At 44.9% G+C, this 27928-nt stretch overlaps 1 protein-coding gene across 1 annotated transcript in view; it reads left to right on the top strand.

The window, feature by feature from the left end:
- DNAH9 (dynein axonemal heavy chain 9) overlaps positions 1-27928 on the top strand; it is a 404651-nt gene that overhangs the window by 366293 nt on the left and 10430 nt on the right. Inside the window, exons 63-67 of the mRNA XM_054048023.1 lie at positions 1585-1812; positions 9270-9461; positions 10026-10217; positions 11024-11194; positions 12209-12391. Coding sequence (XP_053903998.1) covers positions 1585-1812; positions 9270-9461; positions 10026-10217; positions 11024-11194; positions 12209-12391 — 966 coding nt within the window. The remainder of the gene's footprint in view (positions 1-1584; positions 1813-9269; positions 9462-10025; positions 10218-11023; positions 11195-12208; positions 12392-27928) is intronic.

Genomic DNA, 27928 nt, shown 5'->3' with positions numbered 1-27928 from the left:
TGTCCCCTTTCACTCTCTGGAATCAGCTATATATAGACTGTGGTCTCCATTAGGGGTGAACCTTTGCCAATAGGTACCTTGTACATCAATGCGAAATAACTGCAGTATCTCAGATGCCCTGGGTAAATGCTGACTTTTAATGGCAACTATTGTACAATATCAGTAGAGAATTCTGTACTTACACACAGGACCTTTGTCCCTAAATGCAAGGTCTGACATGGCAAGCTGGAAAGGGCACAATCACTGGCCCAGCTCAGCACACTGCACAGCCCTGTTTCCATATATAACCTAGCACACTCTGCCTTCTCTTCAATGTGCCACCTGCAGCCTGTGGATAATGTAGCCAGTCCTTCCTGCCTCATGTCAGGTTCTGTCCCTCAGTGCTAGGTCATCCCTGAACCAGATTCCTGGACAAAAGTACTAACTGTGATCCCGCTTGTTATCATACTGTCTCAGGCTTCCCTCCTTTCCTGTGGAACAAACAAACAAACCAACACTGCTGTTCACCTTCTCCTCTGCTCCTGGCCACAACCTCTCCATCAGTGTCTCACAAGAGGGACCAGAAATGGAGGCTGGAGCAGCAGTGGTCACATCCTCCCAAAGCATCTTTACTTCTTATCCCCATTAACTTCTGTGTAAGATTTCCTCTCTTTTTGGTTTCTGTGTTCTAGGTGGTGGTGATCACCTTGATGGATTGTCAGTTTCTATGGCGCCTGAGTTTGTATCCACCTTATGTGCCCCTCAACTAAAGGGTCTAGGTCAGTCCCAGGCCTCCAGAATTTATCCAGGCATATTCCAGTATTTGTCATCCTCAACTAATAAATAACTGGGGAAAGGCGAGTCATGCTGCCAGATCATTTTTACCCACAATCTCCAGGTGTCTGTGCCCTGCCTCCTCCTGATTCTCTCAGGAGAAAGGCCCATTTCCTGTCACATCAGTAGAATGGTCAGCTGTGTGGGACACTAGGCTGGGGAAACACTAGAGGGTTTCCACCAAAGTCCCACCTCTGTGTAACCCTGAATGAGTGTGTGTGTGTGTGTTAATTTACTGATGGGCGCTAGAAGCCCATTCTCATTAGAAGCCCAGTTGTATGAATAAACAAAGCTTTGGAGGTTGTGATGCTGAAAAGGCCTTTGTAAAACAACCTGTTAAACTTGGTTTCCTGGGAAAGGACATCTATTGATACTGAGCGTGAATTATTTTACTAAAAATTATCAAACAGTTTCACTGCAGCTGTCTAAGGAAACTTTCCCTTTTCTGGGAAATAATGCGGCTTCGACAGCCATACATTAATGTAACAAACAGAAGACTACCGTGCTTAAGAAAACAAACAGTCTGAGAGCTGTTTCTCCAATCACTAGTTCTTTGTCTTGATTATTTTTAATTTTAGAATGTGTAAAATCTCAGGCCTTAAGCCCACTGTATTTCTGTGGATATGAATTACATTCTCTATTAGGAAAGGTACTGACTTCTGGAGTGTGAGGGGACTCCTTGACCTCATCTTGATGCTATATTTGATGTATGCTCATTCCAGATGTAAATGCCAGCAGTTGACAAAGTATTGTCCCATTTCTCTATACTAGAACATCCATCTGGTGGCCAAGTGGCTGAGTTCTCTGGAGAAAAAACTTGAGCAGCACAGTGAAGGCAGCCACCAGGAGTTCCGCGTCTTCATTAGTGCAGAGCCTGCTCCTTCACCTGACGGCCACATCATCCCCCAGGGCATCCTGGAGAACTCCATCAAAATCACCAACGAACCTCCAACTGGGATGCATGCCAACCTGCACAAGGCTCTGGATAACTTCAACCAGGTATGGTGACACTTCATAGGAATCACTGGCTTCCTTCATGATGTAGCTACAGTAACCAAACAGATTGCCAGATTAGTTAAGAACTAGTGTATCCAGATGCACAGCACGATGTATGTGGCATATCTGCTACCTTCTGCTCCTAGGTGGCCACTGCATAACTTTGTAGAATGTTTGCTTACAATCTGTTTAGGCAGCATTGAGTGGGCAAAAGGGGTGGGGGAGTGGCACTCTATGTCCAAAGTAGCATTACCTGTTTCCAAGTCACTGACAGTTCAGAAACAAGTGATCTGGGGCACCTGGCATTGGCCACTGTCAGAAGACAGGATACTGGGCTTGATGGACCTTTGGTCTGACCCAGTATTGCCATTCTTATGTTATTATCTAGAATGCTTATGGATCACTGTCTTAACAGATAAAGCACAAGGTGGGGGTACTAGATGGTGTCTTCTAGAGGTGACCAGCTCCTTACAGAACTATGTATAAATGTGTAGGGAAAAAGCTGTGTGATCATGGGGACTTCAGTCTGAGTGACACACGCTGGAGGTCTCATGCTGCCAGTACTAAAATCTCCTTGGGATATCAAAAAATTTTAGATGATAATTTCCTAATTCAAAAAGGGTTGCATCAAACTCGAGAGAATTATGTATAGACCTAATGTTGATAGAGAAAGAGAAATTGATCAGAGAACTAAAATTCTGCTAACTTAGGTAAAAGTGATCATGACTTGATCCCATTTATTAAGTGCCAACAGAATAAAATCCAGATCAGTAATATATACTTGGTGCTTTAAAAGGGCCAATTTCAAAAAGCTAAAAAGAATTATGAGCCAGATCAGTTGAGGGAGAATTAAAACAAACAAACAAAAAATCACCAAACCCAATGATAATTGAACACTGTTTAAGGACATTTTACTAGATGCCTAAAAAGCCAAAAGTGCTTACCAAGAAAAAGGACATTTGTGAACAGTTCCCACACCGTGGTCTCAGAGATACCAGTTGTCAAGGCTGCTTCCCCACTCTGAACTTTAGGGTACAAATGTGGGGGCCTGCATGAAAACTTCTAAGCTTAACTACCAGCTTAGATCTGGTCCGCTGCCACCATTCCCAAGTGGATTCCCTTCCCTGGGAAGCCTTGAGAAACTCTTCACCAACTCCTGGTGAATACAGATCCAACCCCCTTGGATCTAAAAACAAGGAAAAATCAATCAGGTTCTTAAAAAGAAGGCTTTTAATTAAAGAAAAAGGTAAAAATCATCTCTGTAAAATCAGTATGGAAAATAACTTTACAGGGTAATTAAACTTAAAGAGCTCAGAGGATCTCCCTCTAGCCTCAGGTTCAAAGTATAGCAAACAAAGATAAACACTCTAGTAAAAGGTACATTTACAAGTTGAGAAAACAAAGGAAAACTAAAACGCCTTGCCTGGCTATTTACTTACAAGTTTGAAATAGGAGAGACTTGTTTAGAAAGATGTGGAGAACCTGGATTGATGTCTGGTCCCTCTCAGTCCCAAGAGCGAACCACAACCAAAACAAAGAGCACAAACAAAAACCTTCCCCCCACCAAGATTTGAAAGTATCTTGTCCCCTTATTGGTCCTTTAGGTCAGATGCCAGCCAGGTTACCTGAGCTTCTTAACCCTTTACAGGGAAAAGGATTTTGGAGTCTCTGGCCAGGAGGGATTTTATAGTACTGTACACAGGAGAGCTGTTACCCTTCCCTTTATAGTTATGACACCAGTATTCCATGTACTTAGAATAAGAGACAAGTGGGGGTCCAAGCTGGGGGTCCATGCTGACTTTTAACGACCACTCTGTGTGCGTGTCTATTGATATAGACTGTGTATGATACTCGTGTAGTAACATACAGATATAAAATGAAGGTCTGCCTACCAACAACTGCTGCTGTTCTTATGGGGCTGGGATGTTGAAGATGGCTTACTTTGTCCTTGGTTGATAATGGGGCCATGAAGACAGATCTGAAGGTTTCTCTCAGAAGGTCTGACCACAGTGAGGCCTGCAGCTGAGTTTGTCTGCCTTTTTGGGCCAAGGCACAAAACCCGATACTTTGAATAACAAACAAGAGTATGGCCTGCCCCAGGGCACAAGTGCACATGTGCATCTGACTCCAGGTACATAGAGGGGCAAAATATACCAGGTCTTCTTTTCCAGGTCTTTGGGGCTCAGATCAGACCCAGCATCTGCCTTAGTTACTGTTGGAATGCAAAGTATTTCATATGATACAAATACATCATCTGGCTTTTTCCTAAATATGGAACAGAAATATTTATTGAGCACTTCTGCCTTTTCTGCATTATTATAGACAATTCTACCATTTCCATCTAGTTACAGATCAATACCATTGTTAGGATTATTTTTGTTCCTAATATACCTGAAAAACTCCTTCTCTCTGCTGGCCATAGATGTCTCCTCAAATCCTTTTGCTTCCCTTTTCAATTTTGTACAATTCCTAGCTTCTGATTTATATTCATTGCTATCAAATTCCACTTTCTTCCATTTGTTGTACACATTTTTTTGTAAAGGGACTGCTACGTGCTAATACGTACAAACCAGCTGGAGGAAAAAACACACAAACTGAAAAATCAAGTAAGGGGAGAAGGTGGAGTATGACTCCAACGCATAAAATTCTAAGTAACCTAATTACCCCTTAATGAACACTTTACTACAATATATTTTTATTTTTTACACTTGCTTTCACTTTCTCTCTAAGCCAGGTTGTTTTTTTAACCAGTGGAGCCTTCTTTCTTGACTCTGTACAGAGAATAGGGACTGACTCTGAATTAGATTAATTTTTCAGGTCTATATTTAAATAAAGAGGGAACAACTTGATAGCTGTGAGTGATAGGCACTGTTTGGACGGGAGCCTACAAGGAAAACCCTGGGCACTGGTATGGAGATTCAGTCGAAAGCTGTCTTCGCTTCGAGTCAGCACTGGGGCAATGCCATTTCTGTGCTAGGGACTGCTGTGCAATTGCCTGTCCTCTCTTGTGGATGAGATAAAGCCGAGGCCCTGGCCACTCATGTTTATCAAAAATCCTATGGCATCTTTCCCTAGAGACTGGGGCATTATCCCCAGGCTTAGCCAAATCCCAGCTGGCTAGTTGTATTCTGTCTCCCTAAATCCCCATGCTATTCTTCACTTATCCTAAGACAGCCCTGGATCACCAGCTGGTGCAGAGCAGCTGCCTTGTTCCACTCACAGCTGGGCAGTGAAGTCACGCTTACCCCTGCAGAGGTCTCCCAGCTAGAGCCCCTGTTGTGAAAAGTGAGGGGGATAGAGGCCATCTGCCCCAGAGCAGTCCCTAGAGGCATTCTGACCTTGTCAGCTGCTTCTATGCATGTCAGAGCAGCGGGTAGAATGCTCCTTAAAAGGTGCCCACATGGTGCTGCTGGCCAGTAGAGAAGGTTTTAAGGCTACTGTTGGCATGGCCAGTCATTGCTCACTAGGAGCACAAGCATCAAGCTTTGCAGGGTGCACCCCCATGTAGTAGTTCAGGGCCAGCTGCAGTGTAGCCTGCAGCCCGGGAGGCACAAGGGGAGCCAGTCCTGTCAGGCAAAGGTGCTGCGTCATGTGTACTCTGTTAGATGCTCTGATTTTGAAGGCGTCTGCAGTGTAAGGAAGGGAGTCTCCTGGGAGGCGCAGGTGGGAGGTTCCAGGCAGGGGTTAATGTGAACAGTCAGTGAAGATTATTCCATTTTTATCCACTGCCATTCATCATTTTGAATTGCACAGAAAGTCCCACAGATCAGGGGAGGGGGGAACCTTCCTCCAAAGTAATGTTTTCATCCTGCCTGTGCTCATTTCAATCAGATAGTAATTAACATTTTCTAAATTGCTAGAGCATTATAAAATGCCTCTTATCACAAAATCCTGCAATGTGTGGGAGGAGAACCTTTACACCTCATTTCATTGCTTTGTGTTCCGTTCTTGCTCAGCGTACGGAATGGATGTTCAAATTTAGCTCAGCTGAAAGCTACAAAGGCGGCTTATTATTGTACACGGGGAATATTGTTCTGGTTTTGTAGCTAAAGAAAAGGTCGGGATTAAATAGAGAGAGAGGCCAAATGAGGCTACGAGCCAGATCCTTTCTCAGGTTTCATTCAGACAAAGGCCCCTTGAAGTCACTGGGAGGTTGCTGGAGGAAAGAATGGGCTCCGAGCGTAGTAGGATGCTTTGACCCTGTTCTTTCGTAATATCTGCAAAGCAGCGCCCTAAAAACTGAGGGGGTTTAGAAGCTACTCCCTAACTGAGGGGACAACAGGGCAGTGATTGCTCATGATGCCCAAGCCTGATTCCCATTAAACAAGGATCAGCACATTGCATGGCAAGCGGGACCTCCATTCTCTAGCAAGGTCCCTGAATTCTGCAGTGGTGCAGTGCAGCAGCCTGGGAATCTGCTGCAGAGTTGGGTAACTTAAGAAATGGAAATTGTTAATGAATGGGTGTGAAGTTGAATCATATAATCAGTACAGTGACCCTTTGTTTGACGTATTTTGCTATTAAATTTTGTTTATTTTATGCTAACCTCACCCCCCATCTTCAGTTCTCAATGTATCAGCAACACACAACTGCATCAGAGAGTCTGTCAGTGCAAAGCTGGAAGTTTTGGCACTGAGGAGATATGGAAGGCCATTTGGGATTGTGGGATGAAAACGTGGGCTGGATGTGTCTGCCCAAAAAATCAGCAGTGAAATAGTTAACAAGGCAGGCACTAAAATAGTTATTAGCTTTCCATGTGAATGCCCCAATGAGGTGAATGGGTAATACACTCCTCCCTGAGCTATTGTTTCAGGCTGACTGCAGACTCAGGCAGACATCACTGCTCTGGTTTACACCAGGGTCGCATTGTAAGGTTTTCTCCCCAATCACAAAAAATAGAAATATTTTTAAATAGCAGCTTGGATTCCAATGCACAGTTCCAATGCAAAAAGGGAGCTCCCGTGGCTGCCATTACCATGACATGGGTGCATGAAGGGAGTGGAGACCAACAGAAAGACCAGCTTTCAGAAGCAGTGTAGAGCCGTACCTCTGTGCTGGTGTGCCAGAAACCACAGTGGGGGGATGGCATCTTAGCTACAGCAGAAACCCCTGAGCTCCTCTGGCTTTAAGTCAAAACCTGCAATGACAGTCACAAGGGGAAACAAGGTGACAGTCACAACGGAACGGGTGCCCAGCCGAGCTGGGAACGATGGAATCTGCTCCCACTTTCAATTAACGGGGCCTCCCACCCCGAGTAGGATCGGGCTCACAATTCCCTCCTGGGAGGGCTCCAATTCCCTCACGTTTAGGTGCTGCTGGAGTGCAGGGCTCTGTGTTTTGGTTTTATTCCCTCCTTGTTGTGAGAGAGACTCTCTCCACTGGAGATGGATGCAGCCGGCTTGCCTCCAGCTCAAAGCCTTATCTCTGAGCCATCGCTTGCATGCTCCCAGCTCAGCCCTGAAAGCTGGCTTCCTTTGTTCCTCTTCATTGACTAAATGACTCAGGCTCTCCGCCCCTCCACCTCCAAGCCTGCCCATTACCTACTCACTATCCAGAGCGCAGCCGGGAAGATGGGCAGCAGAGCCGCCGTCAGTGTGTAGGGTCAGAGGTCCAGTTTTGTTATTCTCCCCACTGCTTGGCAGTTTCTACTGGCACATGCTGGGTGTGTGCTCAGTACAATAAGGTCGTATCTATCAGGTGAACACGCTAGAAGAGAGAGGGCAGTTAGGCTTGTTTTTCTCAGAATGTATCATCAATGGAAACGAAGCCCCTCTCAGGTAATGTACTGCTCTTTCCTCTGGCCCTGAGCTCCTTCAGGGTAAATAATGCTAATGAAACCCTGGAGAACCAAAGAGTTAGTTTTCAGGCCTCAGTGCTACAGTGATTCTGTTACAACCGTGACTCCCAGCTGGTTCTCTGTCCCTGACTCAGACTTCTGCTCTGGCCTGTCGCACCCCTCGTTCCTAGTCAGCTGTGCGGGCACTAGTCACCCGTAGAGCTCAGAACACAAGGGGTTTGGAGGCAGCCAGTCTATGTGGCAGATTACGTTAGTCAGAGCAGGCAGAGACAGTACTGTAGGCACACCTGCTACAGAGGCCCATAGTTATGGCAGGTGGGCAATGCCAATTCACAAGCCAGGAGTCTCAGACCCAGGGGCTGAGGCAGGGTGAAAGGCTCTGGGTTGTTCTCTACTCTTTGGAGCCCTCAATACTAAATCTCTTTGCTTTTAATCCATTTATTGAGCCCTTGGCAACTCATCCTGCCAGTCTGCAGCCAGCTGACTGCCAATGGGCAAATGCATGCATGGTTTGGGACGGGTGGGAGGGGAAGGCTGAAGCATTCTAGAAGTCCCCGACAGACAGCAGTTTTGAGGAGTCAAAGCGGAGCCCTGCGTGTCCCATGATTCTGTGACCAAAGAATCATTTGCCAAATCCAGAGCTTTCATGTGTAGCACTTGCCATGGTTAAGAAACCTCTGAGAGAAACCTCTGTGTAACCCCAGCAGCAGTGTCTGCTTAAAGCACTCCTGTAGAAGAGATGTGAACTGCTCCGTTGATCTCAATGTGGTGCCAGTTCACTGATGATCATTTCAGTGGAAACATTTAGCTAAAGTGCTCATCCACTATTGCTAGGTGCAGCAGCAGATATGGGGGCAGAGGAGAGCAAGGCAGCTAAGTTGCTGTAAGAGCTAGTGAGATGAGGAACAAGGAATTCAAGCACAGCAAAGAACATCAGGTCCCCTCGATCACTATGCATAAGGGAGGGGGGGAGGAGATGTGTCTATTCTCAGTGTCAAAGGTCTAAACTCCCCATGGGAGCCAAAAGCCAAAGCTACCCCCTCACCTTTCCAGGGACCAAAAGCCCTGGTTGTCCAAACTTTCTGCTGTCCCCGTGATAACTTCAATAATAGAGCTCTGCAGTCAATAGCCAGACCTGCCCGCTCAGTGCTTCAGGGGGTATTTAATATTGCAGTAACATAGAAAGCTGCCATAGCATGTCCAGTCCCATAGAAACCAGGGACCTTCTCTGATTCATGAGTTAATTAGAGCTCAGAGAGGCTGAGGCTGGAGCGGGGCTGTGAAGTGTATGTATGTGGTGAAGCGAAGTTCTTCCCCCAGCCTTGGTGAAATTCACCAGGGCCCAGCCCAGCCACCCAGGCCATGCATTCTGCCCAAGCTTTGCACCACAGTTAGCTCTGTTGTCTACAGACTTGGGCACTCCTCACTGCACCAGGGAACATCTGGAAGGTTTGTTCAGTACTATATGGGCAAAAACCTTCATTTAAAACCCCAAACTGCTTAGATGCTTCAGAAATGAGTAGATGAGGGTGCCACGTTGCAGGACCACTGGGTGAGAGGGTTCGCCATGCCCTGTAGTCAATAGAGTTTGCAACCCAGGTAGAGCCCTGAGATGGAAGGTATGGTGGAAATGCACAACACTGCTGTTCTGTTTCCATTTCAGGACACCCTGGAGATGTGTGCTCGGGAGAACGAGTTCAAAAGCATCCTGTTCGCCCTCTGTTATTTCCATGCCGTGGTGGCAGAAAGACGCAAGTTTGGGCCCCAGGGCTGGAACCGCTCCTACCCCTTTAACACTGGAGACCTCACTATCTCAGTCAACGTGCTGTACAATTACCTGGAGGCCAATTCAAAGGTGCGTGAAACAAAGAAATTGGCTCTGTGTGCAGATTGTAGCCCATATGCTTATTACACGTCTGTTGAAACATCTGAAATCCTTTTCACTAAATGCCAATTCCCCGGCATCATCAGGCTTTCTAGCTTCAGAACTCAGTGTATCTTAGGGGGATACAGAGCGGCCTCTGCTCCACTTGCATCTGTTGCAGTTTACAAACTACACTTAGATAAAATATCAGCTCTGGCATGTGCGAGTCTCCTCCCTGCCATTTTAGGGCCAATATTTGGAAATATTTGGCTGCCTAGACATCTATGTTTAATGTATGGAACTTCAAAGAGATTCGCTTCTCATCGGGGAAACCCCACAAAGTCTGTTCTGCAGGCTGGATTTCTCTGGGCCGCTCTCCTGCATGGAGTGATTAAACTGCTACATGATATTCAATTACTTAGAAAAATGAACTGGTGAAATGAAAACATTCACCCTGTAGATCAGTTCTTTGCTTTCCGGTCTGCGGCCCCATGATGAGGTCAGTGGAGCTGCATCTGCGTGGACTCTTTCATGCCCTCTTGGTTCATTATTTAGGTCCCCTATGACGATTTGCGCTACCTCTTCGGTGAGATTATGTATGGAGGCCACATCACAGATGACTGGGACAGACGACTTTGCAAAACCTACTTGGAGGAATTTATTAAGCCAGAAATGCTGGAGGGAGAGCTCTTCCTAGCTCCAGGATTTCCTCTCCCGGGGAACATGGACTACAATGGTTATCACCAGGTAGCCTCTTTGTTTGCTGGTATTAATTATATTGCTGAATTTAATGTCCTCCATAATCACCTTTTAATCTGTCATAGGAGACAGTGAATAGGATTGCAGAGTTCCAGCTCATCTTGTATTATTTCCTGTTATGTTCTTTTTCTGTAGACTGTTAAGCATCCCCTTGGATGAGCCAAGTTTAATGGTAATTTGATACTTCATCATGAGCTCTTCTGTTCATGCATGAATAGAACAACTGTATTGGTTCTTGGGACTTGAGCAGGTCTAGTGGAAAATTACATCCGCATACCGTTTGCTAAAATGGCCCTTTCAAGCTCCTTTTAGCATTGGATCTGATGAGAAACACTCAAGACTCTTGGATGTTTACTTACTGATTTCATCCGTTCTTTATGTGCAGAGGCAGCAGCAGGGGCTGGTGTATTAGTTCGTTTTGGTTCATAAAACTGGTGAAACGATCTCTACTCCTGGAAGTGAAATTCCCAGCAAAGAGGTCAGGGTATTGATGCCCAAATGTGTAGCAAACAAAAAGGTAGAAGAAGCTCAGCTCTGAGATATGTAGCCAAGACATCCTGCAACAATGGCCAGACTTGTTTTCTTGTGGCAGAAATGATTATTATTCCAGCGGCTTTACTAATTCCACCCTTCTGCTTCCTAGCAGTTTGTTAGCACCGCACGTCAGTCCAGCTGAATACGCTGCATTGGGCAGACTGTGTGTGGTGGCTGTCCAGCCCATCAATGCGATCAGTAAGTGTAAAGTCCCTGGCCCTGTACATAACAATAATGGGAGGTGTGATCTTCCTGTGTAGTACATAGACGATGCCCTGCCTGCCGAGTCTCCGTACCTGTATGGTCTCCATCCGAATGCTGAAATCGGCTTCTTATCCCAGACCTCAGAGAAACTCTTCCGCACCGTGTTGGAGATGCAGCCTCGTGACACCAACACTGGCGAAGGAGGAGGGGCTACGAGGGAAGAAAAGGTAAGATGGGCAGAGGAGGGAGCCATTGCCACTTGGGTGACTTTGCTTAATTTGGCTGCATTTTAGTCTGTTTTTTCTCATGACCCTTTATTATAACCTAGTCAGCCTTTGTATAGTGTGTACAAGGAACAGAAATAACCAGCCTGGCATTCTTCAGACGCTCGCCATATTAGTGTAATTGTACCATAGCCAGTGGTAGGGCCTGACTTTAACTGGTCCTCTGCGCTCCAGTGCCTTCATTATCATCATGTGAGGACATACAAATTTTTAGTTGTTGCTACCTATCCAAACCATAAAAAGAAGATGATGTGAGAACATTGCGAATAAATCTGGCTATGGCCTCTGCTGGCACACAGCCATCAACCACAGGGGATGGCAGTCTGGCTGACATACATACAGGCTCCCAGAACACACCATACACAAAATGCCAGCTTTGGAGTTTTTCCTGGTGCGTTTTCTGTTTATTAGTTACACACTAGCAATGATATTTCCAAATCCAGCTGTGAAGGAGACAGGAAGTAACTTGCTTTGTTATGCTTTTTCCCCATGTTGTATTCATTCAGAATACCAAATTCAGTTTAAAATTCCATTTAAAATAATCTCCCATTTTTGTCACTAAAACATTAAAGAATAGTTCATAAAGTCAGCAATCCTGGAGGCACCAGTATTTGATTTTACCTTCATAGCTTCATCCATCTTCCTGCATTGAACCTGGCCTTGGAAAAAGGAGCAATGCAAACTTGGATGCAAAATAGAGTATGCCATGCCGTGTGGACATTTATAAATAGTCCTTTTAAAAGAGCCTCATTTGACATGATGTTTGGTAGGCATTTGAATTTTCCTAGGCTGGGACAAGCTGTTTTGAAACGTGCCATGCGTGATTCAGCAAGACATTGATTACTTTCCGATGCAGTAAGTGGCAGGTGGAGCTCTCTTCCACCATTCAGTAGAGGAAGCACATGGGTCACTCACTCACTCCTCTCTCTCTCTCTCTCTCTTTCCTTTGGCAAACAGGTGAAGGCTCTTCTGGATGAGATTTTAGAGAAATTAACAGATGAGTTTAACATCCTGGAGCTGATGGCAAAGGTGGAGGAGAGGACGCCCTACATTGTGGTTGCCTTCCAGGAATGTGAGCGAATGAACATCCTCACCAGCGAGATAAAGCGCTCCCTTAAGGAGCTAGATCTGGGATTGAAGGTAGGCGCTCTCTCTGCTAGAGTTGCAGTCTTGTGAAATCTCATATGCACATTGAATGACTGGAAAGCAGAGGTGATGAGGGTGTGAAGAGAAACAAAAAGTGTCTCACGTTTTAAACAGTTACATTTTAAAGTGGTACCTAACAAATAGCACAGTGTGCTGCAACGGTAACTCAAGTTCATGAGGAAAAATTCATAGTTGCTCTTCACAGGTCAGATGATCACAATGGTCCCTTCTGGCCTTGGAATCTGTGAAAAATGCACATGGTCCCCTATACCCCACCATAGGCCCTTTGTGGAGTTACAGGTACACAATGAGGCATTCTGTGATATTGAAAGGCAGAACATTTAAAACCGATAAAAGAAAGTACTCTTTTACACAGTGCCTGAATAGCCTGTGGAACTCATTGCAACAAGGTATCACTGAAGACAAGAACTTAGCAGGATTCAAAAAAGGGTCAGTCACTTATAAGGATACAAAAATATCCATATTTGGAATCATAATAGTGTAAGGCTAAAAAGCACCCCACCAGGTCATCTAGTCCATACCCCCACGTTGAAGCAGAACCAAGTTCACCTAGACCATTCCTGGCAAGTATTTGTCCAACCTTTTCTTAAAGGTCTCCAAAGATGGAGATTCCACAACCTCCCTTGGTAATCTATCCCAGCACTTAACTATCCTTATAGTAAGAAAGTTTCCCCTAATATCTAACCTAAATTTCCCTTGCTACAGATTAAACCCATTATTTCTTGTCCTACCCTCAGTGGAGATGGAGAAAATTGATCAATGTCCTCTTTATAGCAGCCCTTAATTTATTTGAAGACACTAACCAGGTTCCCCCCCTCTTCAGTGGTCATTTCTCAAGACTAAACATGCCAATGTTTTCTAAACCTTTTATGATTTTAGTTGCTGTCCCCCGGACTCTCTCCAATTTGTCCACATCTTTCTTACATAACAATAATAGTAACAATGGCATGGATTTCAAAAGCCAAGAGTTTTGGAAGGGACATGACACCTTCTGCATCAGGGCATGAGTGAATCTCTAAATGAAGGGGGACAGGAATAAACTGCCCCTATGGACAGCTTATCCCATAACTGCCTCCTGCAGGGTTTCTTGCACCTTCCTGTGAAGCTGCAGAGACAGAGCACTGTTTGATTCAGGATGGCAAAGCCCATGTTTCTAGGAGCGATTGTTTTGGAAGGTATTTTATGCAAAACTGTGAGCGGACTGCATGGATGATGGGCCATAAACAGGTGGGATTCTTTGATTCAGTAATATTAGTGACAATGAGTTAAGACTGCTGGACTGGCAGGCACTAGCTCCTGTGTGTAGTTCAGTGCACTGCCGACAGTGGGACGCTACAGGTCACCAAAACAGTGTGTTGTCTGGTGTCTTGTGTTACATGCAAATGTACGGAGTTAACATTCCTTTGTTGTATGGCTACTGCCATCCCATAAGAGGCTGTCAGGACAGCTGGTATTGTAGGGGAACAAGAGGCCAAAGAACTGATGGATCCCACTCCTGTCTATACAGACCATAGGCACCGCTCACTTTCCCCCAACTGCAAAGCTTTACAGACCTACTGACAGAGAATTTGAGAGCAAAGGAAGAATGGATTGGAGCAGCACCCTTCCCCCGGGTGTAGGGGAGGCAGGAGCCAGGTTCCACAGGGAAGTGATGATGCTGTTTCATTGGACAGGTTGTCAACTGCAGAAGCAAAGAAGCTATGCCCTGGAGCGGGGTCACTAAGCCACTCCTCAGCCTGCTTGCAATGGCCAGGATGCTGCAGTAATAATCCTCATGCTTTGTCTCCGTATCACAACTCAGATATTTCCAAAGCAAAGCAGACCACATAGTGGTAGCTATGGACACTCCCCCGAGCCTGGTCAAGACATTTCTATGGCCCATTAGACATCAGGCGGGACTCCCAAATGTCCTGTTTAGCAACTATCATGTGAGGTGTGGGGCCAGGAAACCCACCAGAATAGCAGCTCTTCTTGGATCTATAGCTATGTCAGCGAGGCATGCACAGCCAAAGGAATTCCGTGCTTGAAGGAACTGGAGGTTACTTGTCCTGAATAACCACAGCATCATGTGTGGAAAGGACTGGCAGATGAGCAATGAGGCAGCTGCCTGGTCCAGCATGCATACTTTTTGTAACCATTATAATCTCAACTTCCAGGTCTGCTGATAGAGCCTTTGGCAGAGGGGTCTTCAATTCACAGGTAGCACCATTAGCCTGTTTGTCTGCATAGTCTGGATAGCTCCTAAATTCCATATCCTCATCAGCCCTGCCTTTACTCCTCTCACTACTGACGGCTTCGTACAAGTAGAGGATCGGCAGACGTGCCGTCACTCAAAGAACAGAGAAAGGCTGTCTGTTCCTCTTCTCCAAAGAGGGGCTAATAGAACCCACCCATCGGTCACTTTGTGAGGGCAATATGGTGATGGAGATGCTGTTCTTCCCCTTGGCTCTTATGGATAGGACATGTCAGAAGGGAAGTCTCCTGAGAAACACATGTACAGCCCGATAACTATACTCTGTTGCCTACAGCAAGGTCCCTTCCACAGATATCTATGATAACTGATGTATTCTTGGAGTTTATAGCAGCTCATTTGAATGGGAAGGTGGAGGAGTGGCCCCATTCTTACCAAGCTTGCTCAGAGGCAAAGCTGTAGCTTCTCTAGTCAAATCAACAGTGAGAACGCGGCCTGCAAATAAAGAGTCAGCAGATATACACCTTCTCAAAGAAGAGAAAGTGACCAGTCAGACAGCGTATTTCTTAAACTGGTTTCCAGCCTGCTGTACTAGATATTTAACATCGGGGCGGGGGGGGGGGGAGGGGGGAATTGCCATTTAATTCTTTGGCATCATTTCCTGCTTACATAGTAACACTCTGCTTCCTGGGTTAAAAGAACCTTACTATAAGTACACTCTGAAAAACATGGTTGATGTAACCTCTTCCAGCTGGCCTCTGGTATGTTGGACTATTTAGGAACCCCCCCCCCCCCCTTGGTTTCGCCATCTGTGAAATGGGGATAATGATGCTTAACCACTTTTGTGCAGATCTTTGAAATCTGTGGAGGAAAGTGCTAAGAAATATTTTTTTATTATCATAATTTTGTGGACTGATTAATATGCTGCAGATAATTCAGCTGTCCAACCATTTAGAAAAATCACATGAAAGTGAAAGTGTGGGATCAGTGTGGCGTGGAAAAACTGATCCGTTTTAATCAGTTTGTGTCTTATTTTTAAAATAGCAAAGTGGTGAATACAAAGCACGTTTTTCATATGCATTTCCTGCAAATAGAAGGTGCTAAAAACTGAAATTCAAACATTTAAGTGACATCTGTCTACTGCTGAAAAATTGGTGTTTGTTCTGTTGACTAAAGAGATAAAAATGTTGTGTGTGCTTTGTAGTTCTGCAATATACACAATCCACTTTAAAATAGGCTGATATTTATGCTGCCAATTATTTTAAACAGATTTACTTTATTTACCAGTGTTTGGCAGTTGAATTGGAAATTCCGTTTCTTGAGACAGGTAAACAGAAGTGATTTAATGTTTCAATCTCTGAGTAGCAAACAAGAGGATATTGTAACTGGGACAATGTGTAGCAATTAGATTTAATGTGGAGAAATGCAAGCTACTACATATTGGCCAGGGAAAACAATGAGAAGAATGGCCCTGAACTAAAGCACAAAGGCTTTGAACAGAGTTTAGGCAGTAACAGAACATGCACGTCCCCCAGAAACACTACCACAAACTACAGCAGGGATGTAATGCAACCCTTTGAGTGAGATTCAGAGATGTATAGAAAGACTCCGTGGCAGAGAAGCCTCCAGACAGTGTGTTGAAATGACTGTACACTCTGCTCAGACTGCCCAGTGCAGCTTGGCCCAGCAGTCTAGACATGACATCACCGTCTGCAGCCAAGTCATAATCCTGACTGTGAGGAATGATCTCAGAGACACGAAGAGGCGTGATAAGTTAACAGAGACCCAGACAGTCTGATCCTTCATGTTATATCACTTGACTGCCCAGCATGGAAAATGGGAACTGCAGGTCCCCAGCAACTCGGCAAATCAGATCACTTATTTAGATGCCTAAATATGGGCTTAGGTGCCTAACACTAGACATTCACATTTGGAAATGTTGACCACAGTCTCCACCAGGAATCGTGTCTGTCCCCTCTTCTAGTTGGTAGATGCTCCAGCGAGGAGACTGCCATTTCTCTGACTCACACTGTGGACTTCACTCACCAGACGACAGGTTTCTGGAGGTACAGAGATCAGTGGACTCTGTGAGAACTCACAGTCAATAAATCAACCATGTGATTTTTCATGAGACTTGCTAAGTTTTGTTTTTTCCTGCTTCTGTGTAAATGCTGTGTGTCAGACTCAGAATGAGATGTATTGGAGCTTGATAAGGTCACTATATCAGCCTCAGCACGATAATGATGATAAAGCTTACGGTCAGAAGGGACCATCAGATCATCCCATCTGACCTCCTGCACTAAATCCCACCTATTCAGTCCCTTGTGACCATGCCCTAAAATATCCAGGACACTTGATAGCAGTGGACAGTGCCTAAGAACATCTGCAGAGATGTATCCTTCGGCTCTCCTCTACCCTCAGGTGTGATTGTGACAGATACACCAGGCAGCATGGGGAGCTCACTCAGGCCATCTCACAATTCAGGATCTTTGGAAATTCAGAACAAGCTGCATGTAAATTAGAGCTGAGTCAACAATTCAGCTGGCAGAACCTCTCACTCAAATCAGGAGGAAAGCAGTGTAGCACCAGAGACAGTACCATAATATTGGGCAACATCAGCCAATAGGGGGAGCTTTCCCTCTGCCCCATCCCAGGAAGTTGTCTGGTTTTGGGTGGGCATGTTCATCATCAACTCATGCCTCTTGCATTTTATCTTCTCATTCTCTCTGGTTCAAAGCAGCCTCTGCTGCATGTCTGAGGATTGGAATGTCTCAATTAGGATATATAAGGCTACTATCTGGAGTTCCTTTCAGACTCATGCCCAATTTAGGAACAAAACCTTTGTGTAATTGTTACCCCCCAAGCCCCCTCCTGGGCAAGTTGTTAATGCTTGTTGACCTCCCACAACTGGGGATCTATACTGACAGGACTCAGAGGAGAAAGGAAGCTTACTTAGCAGAGACCGTAGCTTTGTAGTAGAATAAATATTGTGGGGAGAAAGTATGCCTCTTTGCTGCTCACTGAATATCTGCTAACAGAGGGTGAGTTGGCTATTTCAAGACTAATTTGAATCTTTGAATAGTTCATTGTGTGCATCTAAATACAAAGCCATTGTCTGGTCCAGAAATAGGAGCCATCCAGTTAGGGTGGTAACCGTCAACAAGAACTGGTGCTTCATGTTTAAAAGCCTTAGTTCAGAATAGCTTCCATGTGACTGATGCTCCTGCATAGTGTTGCACCCAGAGTAATGACTGACTGTGAAGGCAGGTGAACTCCTTACTGATTTTCTCCCTTCCTGCCATATTGCTGGGACCTAATCCTGGTCCCATTAAAATCAATTGCAAAACTCCTGCTGACTTCAGTGGTGCTGTACCTAACGGCTGTAGTTGGACTTAGGTGCCTACCTTCTTTTGGGAATCTAGCCCTTAGACTTTTAAGTGACTTACATGTTTTGGAAAATTTTATCCAAGGTCTCCTGATTCCTAATGTCCTGCTGTAACCACTAGACTACTCTCTCTCCCAGACTTCATTGCCTACACTGTTTTGCCAATGGCTTTAACCCAGAGTTGAAGGATCTACCTGAAGAGGTGAAGGAAGTGGTCCATTCAGTCCTTGGCCTCTCCTGAGATGGCTGCCCCCAGTATCACTGGTGAGAGGCACACTATTCCACTGAACAGCCATTAGATAGTAAAGCCTTTTAGCTGCCACTCGTCTGGATCAGATCCAATTTTTTGACATAAAGGTTCACATTGGTGAGCCCCATTATCAGTCCCCCTGACCTTGGCCCTGTTTTTCTATTTTGAATTTTTAAATTGTGGGTCAGCACATTGCAATAACACAAGCTACTGGCAAGTGAAAACAGCTGAAATATGTAAAGGGAAATACACAATTGCTCTTTATTTCACAGAGCACACATAGCCCTATTACTCCTCTGTAATTACATGACAAATACCAAAGGAAGAGAGATTTGTCATTTGTGCTTGGGCCTTATATTTGAAATTATCAGGCACTTCTAAGATTTCTTACTGGATAACTAGTCATTTCTGGAGGCCAGGAGAACATACACTCACTGGACAGAACTAACTAGACGAATTATTGGCAGTTACTTACACAGACCAAGTTAGCTTGTCATTACAGAGCCATTCGCTGGCACTTAGTGCCTGTGGAACTAAGAAAGCCCACATATGCTTTGAAAGGCAAAAACATTGTTCCTGTTGATTTTGGACTAATTGAAAATAGCCCCTGACTCCTCTAATACCTTAATTTAACTTGGCCTGTTGCCTTTAGCTTCAAGACCAGTCGCCTTTGCAGGTCCCATTCCTGCAAACCTTTAATCACATGATGTGCCGTATTTGTGCAGCTGAAATCTGAGGAATGTGGGCACTACACACCTACAGGAGAGTTTGCAGGATCAGACCCTTAGGGTATAGCTACACTGTGATAAAAGACTCGCAGCACAGCCTGGGCCAACTGATTTGGGCTGCGGGGCTGTAAAATTGCAGAGTAGCTGTTCCGGCGCGGGCTGGAGTCTGGGTCCTGAGACCCTCCCCCATTGCAGAGTCTCAGACCTCGGGTTCTGCAGTTGATTAGCCCCGCAGCCCACGTCAGTTGATCCAGGCCAGTCGCAGATCTTTTGTTGCAGTGTAGACTAGGGATTCTCAAATTTCATAGATTCATAGATTCATAGATTCTAGGTCTGGAAGGGACCTCGAGAGGTCATCGAGTCCAGTCCCCTGTCCGCATGGCAGGACCAAATACTGCCTAGACCATCCCTAATAGACATTTATCTAACCTACTCTTAAATATCTCCAGAGACGGAGATTCCACAACCTCCCTAGGCAATTTGTTCCAGTGTTTAACCACCCTGACAGTTAGGAACTTTTTCCTAATGTCCAATCTAGACCTCCCTTGCTGCAGTTTAAACCCATTGTTTCTGGTTCTATCCTTAGAGGCTAAGGTGAACAAGTTCTCTCCCTCCTCCTTATGACACCCTTTTATATACCTGAAAACTGCTATCATCTCCCCTCTCAGTCTTCTCTTTTCCAAACTAAACAAACCCAATTCTTTCAGCCTTCCTTCATAGGTCATGTTCTCAAGACCTTTAATCATTCTTGTTGCTCTTCTTTGGACCCTTTCCAGTTTCTCCACATCTTTTTTAAAATGCGGCGCCCAGAACTGGACACAATACTCCAGCTGAGGCCTAACCAGAGCAGAGTAGAGCGGAAGAATGACTTCTCGTGTCTTGCTCACAACACACCTGTTAATGCATCCCAGAATCATGTTTGCTTTTTTTGCAACAGCATCACACTGTTGACTCATATTTAGCTTGTGGTCCACTATAACCCCTAGATCCCTTTCTGCCGTACTCCTTCCTAGACAGTCTTTTCCCATTCTGTATGTGTGAAATTGATTTTTCCTTCCTAAGTGGAGCACTTTGCATTTGTCTTTGTTAAACTTCATCCTGTTTAACTCAGACCATTTCTCCAATTTGTCCAGATCATTTGCACCGCAATCTTGCACCAGATCATTTCATTGCACCGCAACCCCCTTCTGACAAGAAAAATTACTACATGACCCTAGGAGGCAGGACAGAAGCCTGAGCCCACCCAAGTCCCACTGCCCCAGGTGCGTGGGGGGGCAAAGCCCAAGCTCCACTGCTCCGGGCAGTGAAGGGGTCAAAGCTTCAGCCCAGCTAGGGGGCCTGTAACCTGAGCCCTGCCACCCAGAGCTGAATCCCACGGGCTTGGGCTTCAACTCCGGGCAGTGGGTCTTGGGCTTTGGCCTCTAGCCCCTGCAGGTCTAAGGCAGCCCTGGTGACCCCAGTAAAATGGGGTCATGAGCCACTTAGGGGTCCCGACCCACAGTTTGAGAACCACTGGTCTAGACAATACTTAGGCCTTTCTTTTACCACTGGTGTGACTGCAAAAGCAGAGCCTGATAACCCTCATACTAGTCCATCATTCTGAGATTATCAGCATTTCCAAGAGAAGGAATTTCTGTAAGGGAATCCCCAGAATGATGCATAACAGTTCTAGAGGTAGAGGCCAGGACTGCAATGTAGCAAGTGCCTCCTAGGACAGAGGTGCTCAGTGCTCTCATCTCCCATTTGAATCACTGGGAGATGTAAAGGTACAGCTCTTCGCAGCACTGTGCTCTTAGGAATTGCCAAACAACATATAAAGAACAGGAGTACTTGTGGCACCTTAGAGACATATATAGAAGAAGAAGTGGGCTGTAGTCCACGAAAGCTTATGCTCTAATAAATTTGTTAGTCTCTAAGGTGCCACAAGTACTCCTGTTCTTTTTGCGGTTACAGACTAACACAGCTGCTACTCTGAAACCAAACAACATATGTTATAGCTGGTGTTTATAAATATTGCAGACAAAACATACATTAAAAGAATGTTAAAGCTGCAAGGTCAAGTTCTCAGAAGTTGGGAAATGCCAGAATTAAGTTCCCCAGGCCTTAATCCAGCCTCCTTCTGCACATGGATTAGGATACAGTCTGTCCAACATCACACAAGAAGCCTGTGGCACAGTCAAGAATAGATCCCAGCTATTCTGGGCACCTCGAACACAAGGGAAGATCCTTTCTCTTCTTACAATTCTCAACTTTGTTCACTACCCATTTTGCACCCTGAATGGAGAATGGGTTTTGTAGGATAAAAAGTATGGGATCATGCAAAATATAGCACCATGCATACATACAAGGGAGTTGCATGGACAACTTTTATTTTCAATTTTGTGTGTGCTGGACTTTAAATTTCTTTCAACTCAGGTTTTTTTTTACATAATTTCAAATTATTTTTTAAATCCCTAAAAAACAAAAACTCCATCATATAGAATCATACTGACCCCCTGCCCACCCTGGGTCATCAGCAGAGTTTGAACCATGCGTTTTAGATCCACAACAGAGACCTTGATCATTAAAGAGGAAATGGGTGCAGAAGTAGGCTGTTAGCAATTGAGAGAGCTAGCCACTAGAGTGGATGAAACACATGCTTTGCTGGTAGGTTTCACAATGTTTGCTGCAAAGAGCTCTACCTCTGACCCTGAAGGACAGTGGTGGTTAGTGGTCACAGACAGTGCAGCTGCCTACATATCGATTTGGCACATTCATTCTGAAAGGCAGGGTGGGTAAGTGGATGAGACTTGGATCTGCCACATTAGTGAAAGCATTCTACTCCCAGATCTGCCAGAGACAACCTCATGCAAGCTCTGAGCCACCTTTCTGTGAAATGGGCAGAATTATATTTATTTGCCTCCAGAGGTGTAGCGTGAGACTTTGAGGAATAGTAAAGGCTATGAAATGCACAACATTATGAACACCTCTCAGTGGAAGCCCTCCTGGCTTCTAGCCCAGCATAACTTCCCCTTTGCCAGAAGGACACAGGGGAACCACTACTGCTGCTGCTTTGCCTGTGTTCTGTTTGGAGCTCTAGCTCTGTGCCTACCATCTAGAAGCCTGAGTGGGGCCTGAAAGCATAATCAGTGCAGTTTTCATATAGGCGCTCTATGGGGAACGGAGCATGCTCAGTGCAGTGGGATCTTCAGAGAGTTTTAGCTGCCAAACTCTACCAAGCTCTACTGAGCATGTGCAAATGGCAGTTTTCAGAGGCTTATAACTTGGACAGATTTGGGTGGATTTTCATGGGAACAGCAAAAGGCGCCTCTTTGACCCAAGGACTGACTCTGGAGATTCTGAAGAAAGAGTTGGATTTTTTTATGGTAATGGAAGGATCCGTTTTCCACTAATCTCATTCTTGGCAATGGCTCCGCTGTTTTCAGTGAATCTTTCCAAAAATATTCAGCAAGGAGACAATGTGAGTTAGTTACAGTCTGACAAAATGATAAGCAACTAAAAATAAGGACTTATAACAGAAAATGGTAGACAACCTTAACTATAGGCCCTGCCCTACCATAGCATCCCCATTGCTTCAGCAGGGGTGTGCTAGGAATAAAATTACTAGCAGTGGATCTAATTTACCTCGATTTCAGTAAGGCATTTGATATGGTTCCATATGGGGAATTATTAGCTAAATTGGAAAAGATGGGGATCAATATGAAAATTGAAAGGTGGATAAGGAACTGGTTAAAGGGGAGACTAAAACGGGTCATACTGAAAGGTGAACTGTCAGGCTGGAAGGAGGTTACTAGTGGAGTTCCTCAGGGATCGGTTTTGGGACCAATCTTATTTAATCTTTTTATTACTGACCTTGGCACAAAAAGTGGGAATGTGCTAATAAAGTTTGCGGGTGACACAAAGCTGGGAGGTATTGCTAATACAGAGAAGGACCAGGATATCATACAGGAAGATCTGGATGACCTTGTAAACTGGAGTAATAGTAATAGGATGAAATTTAATAGTAAAAAGTGCAATGTCATGCATTTAGGGATTAATAACAAGAATTTTGGTTATAAATTGAGGACACATCAGTTGGAAGTAACAGAGGAGGAGAAGGACCTTGGAGTATTGGTTGATCACAGGATGACTATGAGCCGCCAATGTCATATGGCCGTTAAAAAAGCTAATGCAGTCTTGGGATGCATCAGGCGAGGTATTTCCAGTAAAGATAAGGAGGTGTTAGTACCAAGGCACTGGTGAGACCTCATCTGGAATACTGTGTGCAGTTCTGGTCTCCCATGTTTAAGAAGGATGAATTCAAACTGGAACAGGTACAGAGAAGGGCTACTAGGATGATCCGAGGAATGGAAAACCTGTCTTATGAAAGGAGACTCAAAGAGCTTGGCTTGTTTAGCCTAACCAAAAGAAGGCTGAGGGGAGATATGATTGCTCTCTATAAATATATCAGAGGGATAAATATCAGGGAGGGAGAGGAATTATTCAAGCTTAGTACCAATGTGGACACAAGAACAAATGGATATAAACTGGACATTAGGAAGTTTAGACTTGAAATTAGACAAAGGTTTCTAACCATTAGAGGAGTGAAGTCCTGGAACAGCCTTCCAAGGGGAGTAGTGGGGGCAAAAGACATATCTGGCTTCAAGACTAAGCTTGATAAGTTTATGGAGGGGAAGGTATGATGGGATAGCCTAATTTTGGCAATTAATTTATCTTTGATTATTAGCAGGTAAATATGCCCAATGGTCTGTGATGGGATGTTAGATGGGGTGGGATCTGAGTTACTACAGAGAATTCTTTCCTGGGTGCTGGCTGGTGAGTCTTGCCCACATGCTCAGGGTTTAACTAATCGCCATATTTGGGGTCGGGAAGGAATTTTCCTCCAGGCCAGATTGGCAGAGGCCCTGGAGGTTTTTCGCCTTCCTCTGCAGCATGGGGCACGGGTCACTTGTTGGAGGATTCTCTGCACCTTGAGGTCTTTAAACCAGTATTTGAGGACTTCAATAACTCAGGCATAGATTAGGGAGTTGTTACAGGAGTGGGTGGGTGAGATTCTGTGGCCTGCGTTGTGCAGGAGGTCAGACTAGATGATCATAATGGTCCCTTCTGACCTTAAAGTCTATGAGTCTATGAGTACCATGAACAAGTGGAAACTTCACCTATATTGGCAAGTATTTGTCTTTGAAATTAATCTGGCTTCAATACCAATATGGCCTTGGAATGTCTCCCTTGGCTTTAAGTGCACTTTCAGATGGATACAGCATAGACTCATAGGGTTACAAGAGACTACAAGGGTCATCTAGTCTAACCCTCTACCAAGATGCAGTATTGGTTGGGTCTAAACCATCCAAGACAGATGGCTGTCACGCCTCCTTTTGAAAACTTCCAGTGAGGGAGATTCCATGACTTCCCTAGGCAGTCCGTTCCATTGTCCTACTGGTCTTACAGTTAGGAAGTTTTCCCCAAGATTTCATCTAAATCTGCTACGTTGTAGTTTGAACCCGTTGCCTCTTGTCCTGCCCTTTGTGGCAAGAGAGAACAGTTTTCCTCCATCTTTTTTATTGCAGCATGTCAAGTATTTGCTGATATAGCTTGCTTTCCATCCCTTTGATCATCTTTGTCATTCACTTCTGGATCCTTTCCAGTTTCTCTACATACTTTCTATACATTGGTGACCAAAATTGGACACAGTACTCCAGCTAAGGCCTAACCAGCACCAAGTAGAACAATACTATCACCTCCCGTGACTTGCATGCTATGCCTCTGTTAATGCAACCCAAAATTGCATTTGCTTTTTTTGCAACAGCATTGTACTGTTGACTCATGTTCAGGTTGTGATCCACCACAACTTCCAGATCCTTCTCAGCAGTGCTGCTGCCAAGCCAGTTATCCCCTGTGCTGTATTTGTGCATTTGGTTTTTCTTCCATAAGTGTAGCACCTTACATTTGTCTTTGTTGAATTTCATTTTGTTGTCTATAGCCCAGTTCTCCAATTTATCAAGATCCATTTGAATTTTAGATATATCCTCCATAGTGTTTGCAGCCCCTCCACCCAACTTTGTGTCATCTGCAAATTTGATCAGTATGCTCTCTATTCCTACATCCAGGTCATTAATAAAGATGTTAAATAACACCAGACTCAGAACAGATCCCTGTGAAACCTCACTTGAGACCTCTTTCCAATCTGACATCATTCCATTAACAATTACTCTTTGTGGTTGTTCAACAAATTATGTATCCACTTAACGGTAGTTCTGACGATCATTTCTCCAGCTTACTTCTAAGAATGATATGTGGGAATGTGTCAAAATCCTTGCTAAAGTCCAGGTATATTATGTCCACCACTTTCCCCCTATCCACCAAACCAGTTACCCTATCCAAGAAGGAAATAACTGGTTTGGCATGATTTGTTCTTAGTAAATCTATGCTGGCTGCTAGTGATTACCCCTTCATCCTCCCGGTATTTGCATATTGCATGTTTCATACATTGCTCTAGTACAGTGGTTTTCAAACTTTTTAGACTGCGTGCCCCTTTCCAAATAATATAGTCTACCGCATACCCAATCTGAGATAGGGTCATAATATATCTATGATTAGATTGCCAAGTCTTATTAAATCAAATGTGTTGTCCGTCATTATAGGATTTTTCTCACATACCCCCGATGAGAGCTTGCATACCCCTTGGGGCATGCGTACCCCATAGTTCCCCAGCTCCTCCTTTTTCCATCTTCTCCCTGTCTAGGGTGACTATACATCCTGTTTTGGGCGGGACAGTTCCCTTTTTTAAGCCCAGTCCTGGCCGTCCCGACCTTTTTGGAAAAACTGGGCATTTGTCCTGTTCGCTCTTGCCACCTGATCATCAGTTGGCAAGAGCAAACTGGATAAATGGACAGTTTTGCCAAAAAAGTGGGGTGCAACCTCTAGCAGGGTGCAGAAAATCATTCAGGGGGAGCGAGCAGCAACACCAGCCCCTCACAGGAGAGAGGGCTTGGAAGTGCGGCTCGGGCCAGGCCAGCCACAGGCAGGCAGTAGGGGGAGCTCGGACCTGGGCCGGACCCACACATGATGAGGAGAGGGGGACCTTGGGCCGGCCCTGCATGTGAGGGGGGTGGGGGAGAGAGGACCAGCCCCACATGGGTGGGTGGCAGGGGAGCCTTTGGCCAGCCCTGCGTGCTGGTGGGGAAGGGGGACCTTGGGCCGGTCCTGCACACTGAGGGAAGAGGGGAGCCTCAGCCAGCCTCGCACACCGAGGGAAGAGGGGGACCTCGGGTTGGCCCTGCACTGGTGGGCAGCAGGGGAGCTTATGGCCGGCTCAGGGCACGGGAAGGTGGGTCTCAGGCCAGTCTGCATGCCAGGAGAGAAGGGGGCCCACAGGCTGGTCCTGTGTGCCAGAGGAGGTGGTGGTGGGGAGTGAGGCCTTGGGCTGGATCCATGTAGTGTTCTGTTTTCCCTTTGGGAAAATATGGTCACCCTATCCCAATCTTATCCTCCATTCTGATTAGAAAATTTGCAAACATGCAGCTGTTTGGCCTAAAAATTATTCCTAGCTATGTGATGATTGGTTTTCTGCTAGCAGTGGCTGAACACATAAGATGACTGACTGCAGTACTGTGAAGTTCTGGGGTAACACGCAGGAATGTCAAATTCTGGGGTAACATCTCCATGGGACCTTGCCTATTATTTCTCAGGGTTCGTTGAAATCTGCCTTTTTGATGTCCAGTGTCCTTGTTTTGCGATTCTCATGTCCTCCTTTCCTTAGGATCTTGAATTCTATCAGATCATGATCACTTCCTTCCAAGTTCCCGACCACCTTCACATTCGCAACTAATTAATCCCTGTTGGTCAAAAACAGATCCAAAATGGATGATTCCCTACTTATTTCTTCAACTTTCTGAATCAGAAGGCTGTCCCCTATACATGCTAAGAACTTGCAGGACAAAGTATATTTTGCTGTGTTACCGTGGTTCTCTAACTTTGATATAGAGTCCACTAGTGGCTTCTGAATATTTCCAGATGATCCCATGGAGCTCTTGCCATCACAGTCTGTCCAAGCAGTGACCTTTCCTGCTAGTTTTGTTCCAGTCCAGAAAAAACATCTTTGGTTTTTAGAATTTTTTTTTGAATAATTAAACTAAGAATAAAATAAAATCCCAAGCCTCTCTCCATCCTGCATCTGGATCGCCTGGTAACCAGGATGTAAATAAATAATATTCAGTTCAATATGTCTGTACATAAAGCTATACATCAAGGAACAAATAATGTTGGCCATACTTACAGGATGGGGGACTGTCTCCTGGGAATCAGTGACTCTGAAAAAGAGTTGGGGGTCATCGTCAATAAGGAGAGCTTCCAGTGCAACTCTGTGGCCTAAAGGGCTAATACGATTCCTAGATGTATAAACAGGAGAATCTTGAGTAGGAGTAAGAAGGTTATTTTCTCTCTATACTTGGCACTGGTGTGACCGTTGCTGGAATACTGTGTCCAGTTCTGGTGTCGCAATTCAAGAAGGATATTGCTAAATTAGAGAGGGTTCAGAGAATAGCCACAAGAATGATTAAAGGATTAGAAAACCTGCCTTGTAGTGATAGAGGCAAAGAGCTCAATTTTTTTCTTAATGAAGAGAAAGTTAAGGGGTGTCTTGATCACAGCGTAGAAGTACCTACATGGGGAATTTGATCATGGGCTCAGCAGACAAAGGTATAACAAAATCCAATGGCTTGAAGTTGAAGTTAGACAAATTCAGATTTGAAATAAACACAGTTTTTTACAGTGAGGGTAATTAACCATTGCAACAACTTACAAAAAATTGTGGTGGAGCCTCCGCACTGCCATTTTAAAACCAAGAGTTCTAAAATTTCTGCTCCAGTTCAAACAGGAATTATTTTGGCAAAGTTCCAGACTAGATGCTCACAGTGATCCCGTCTGGTGTTAGAATCTAGGAGTCCTGCATGGCTGC

Source organism: Malaclemys terrapin, chromosome 13 (genome assembly GCF_027887155.1).
Source record: "Malaclemys terrapin pileata isolate rMalTer1 chromosome 13, rMalTer1.hap1, whole genome shotgun sequence".
NCBI classification, from domain to species: domain Eukaryota; kingdom Metazoa; phylum Chordata; order Testudines; family Emydidae; genus Malaclemys; species Malaclemys terrapin.
This window is presented reverse-complemented; position numbering and strand designations above follow the sequence as displayed.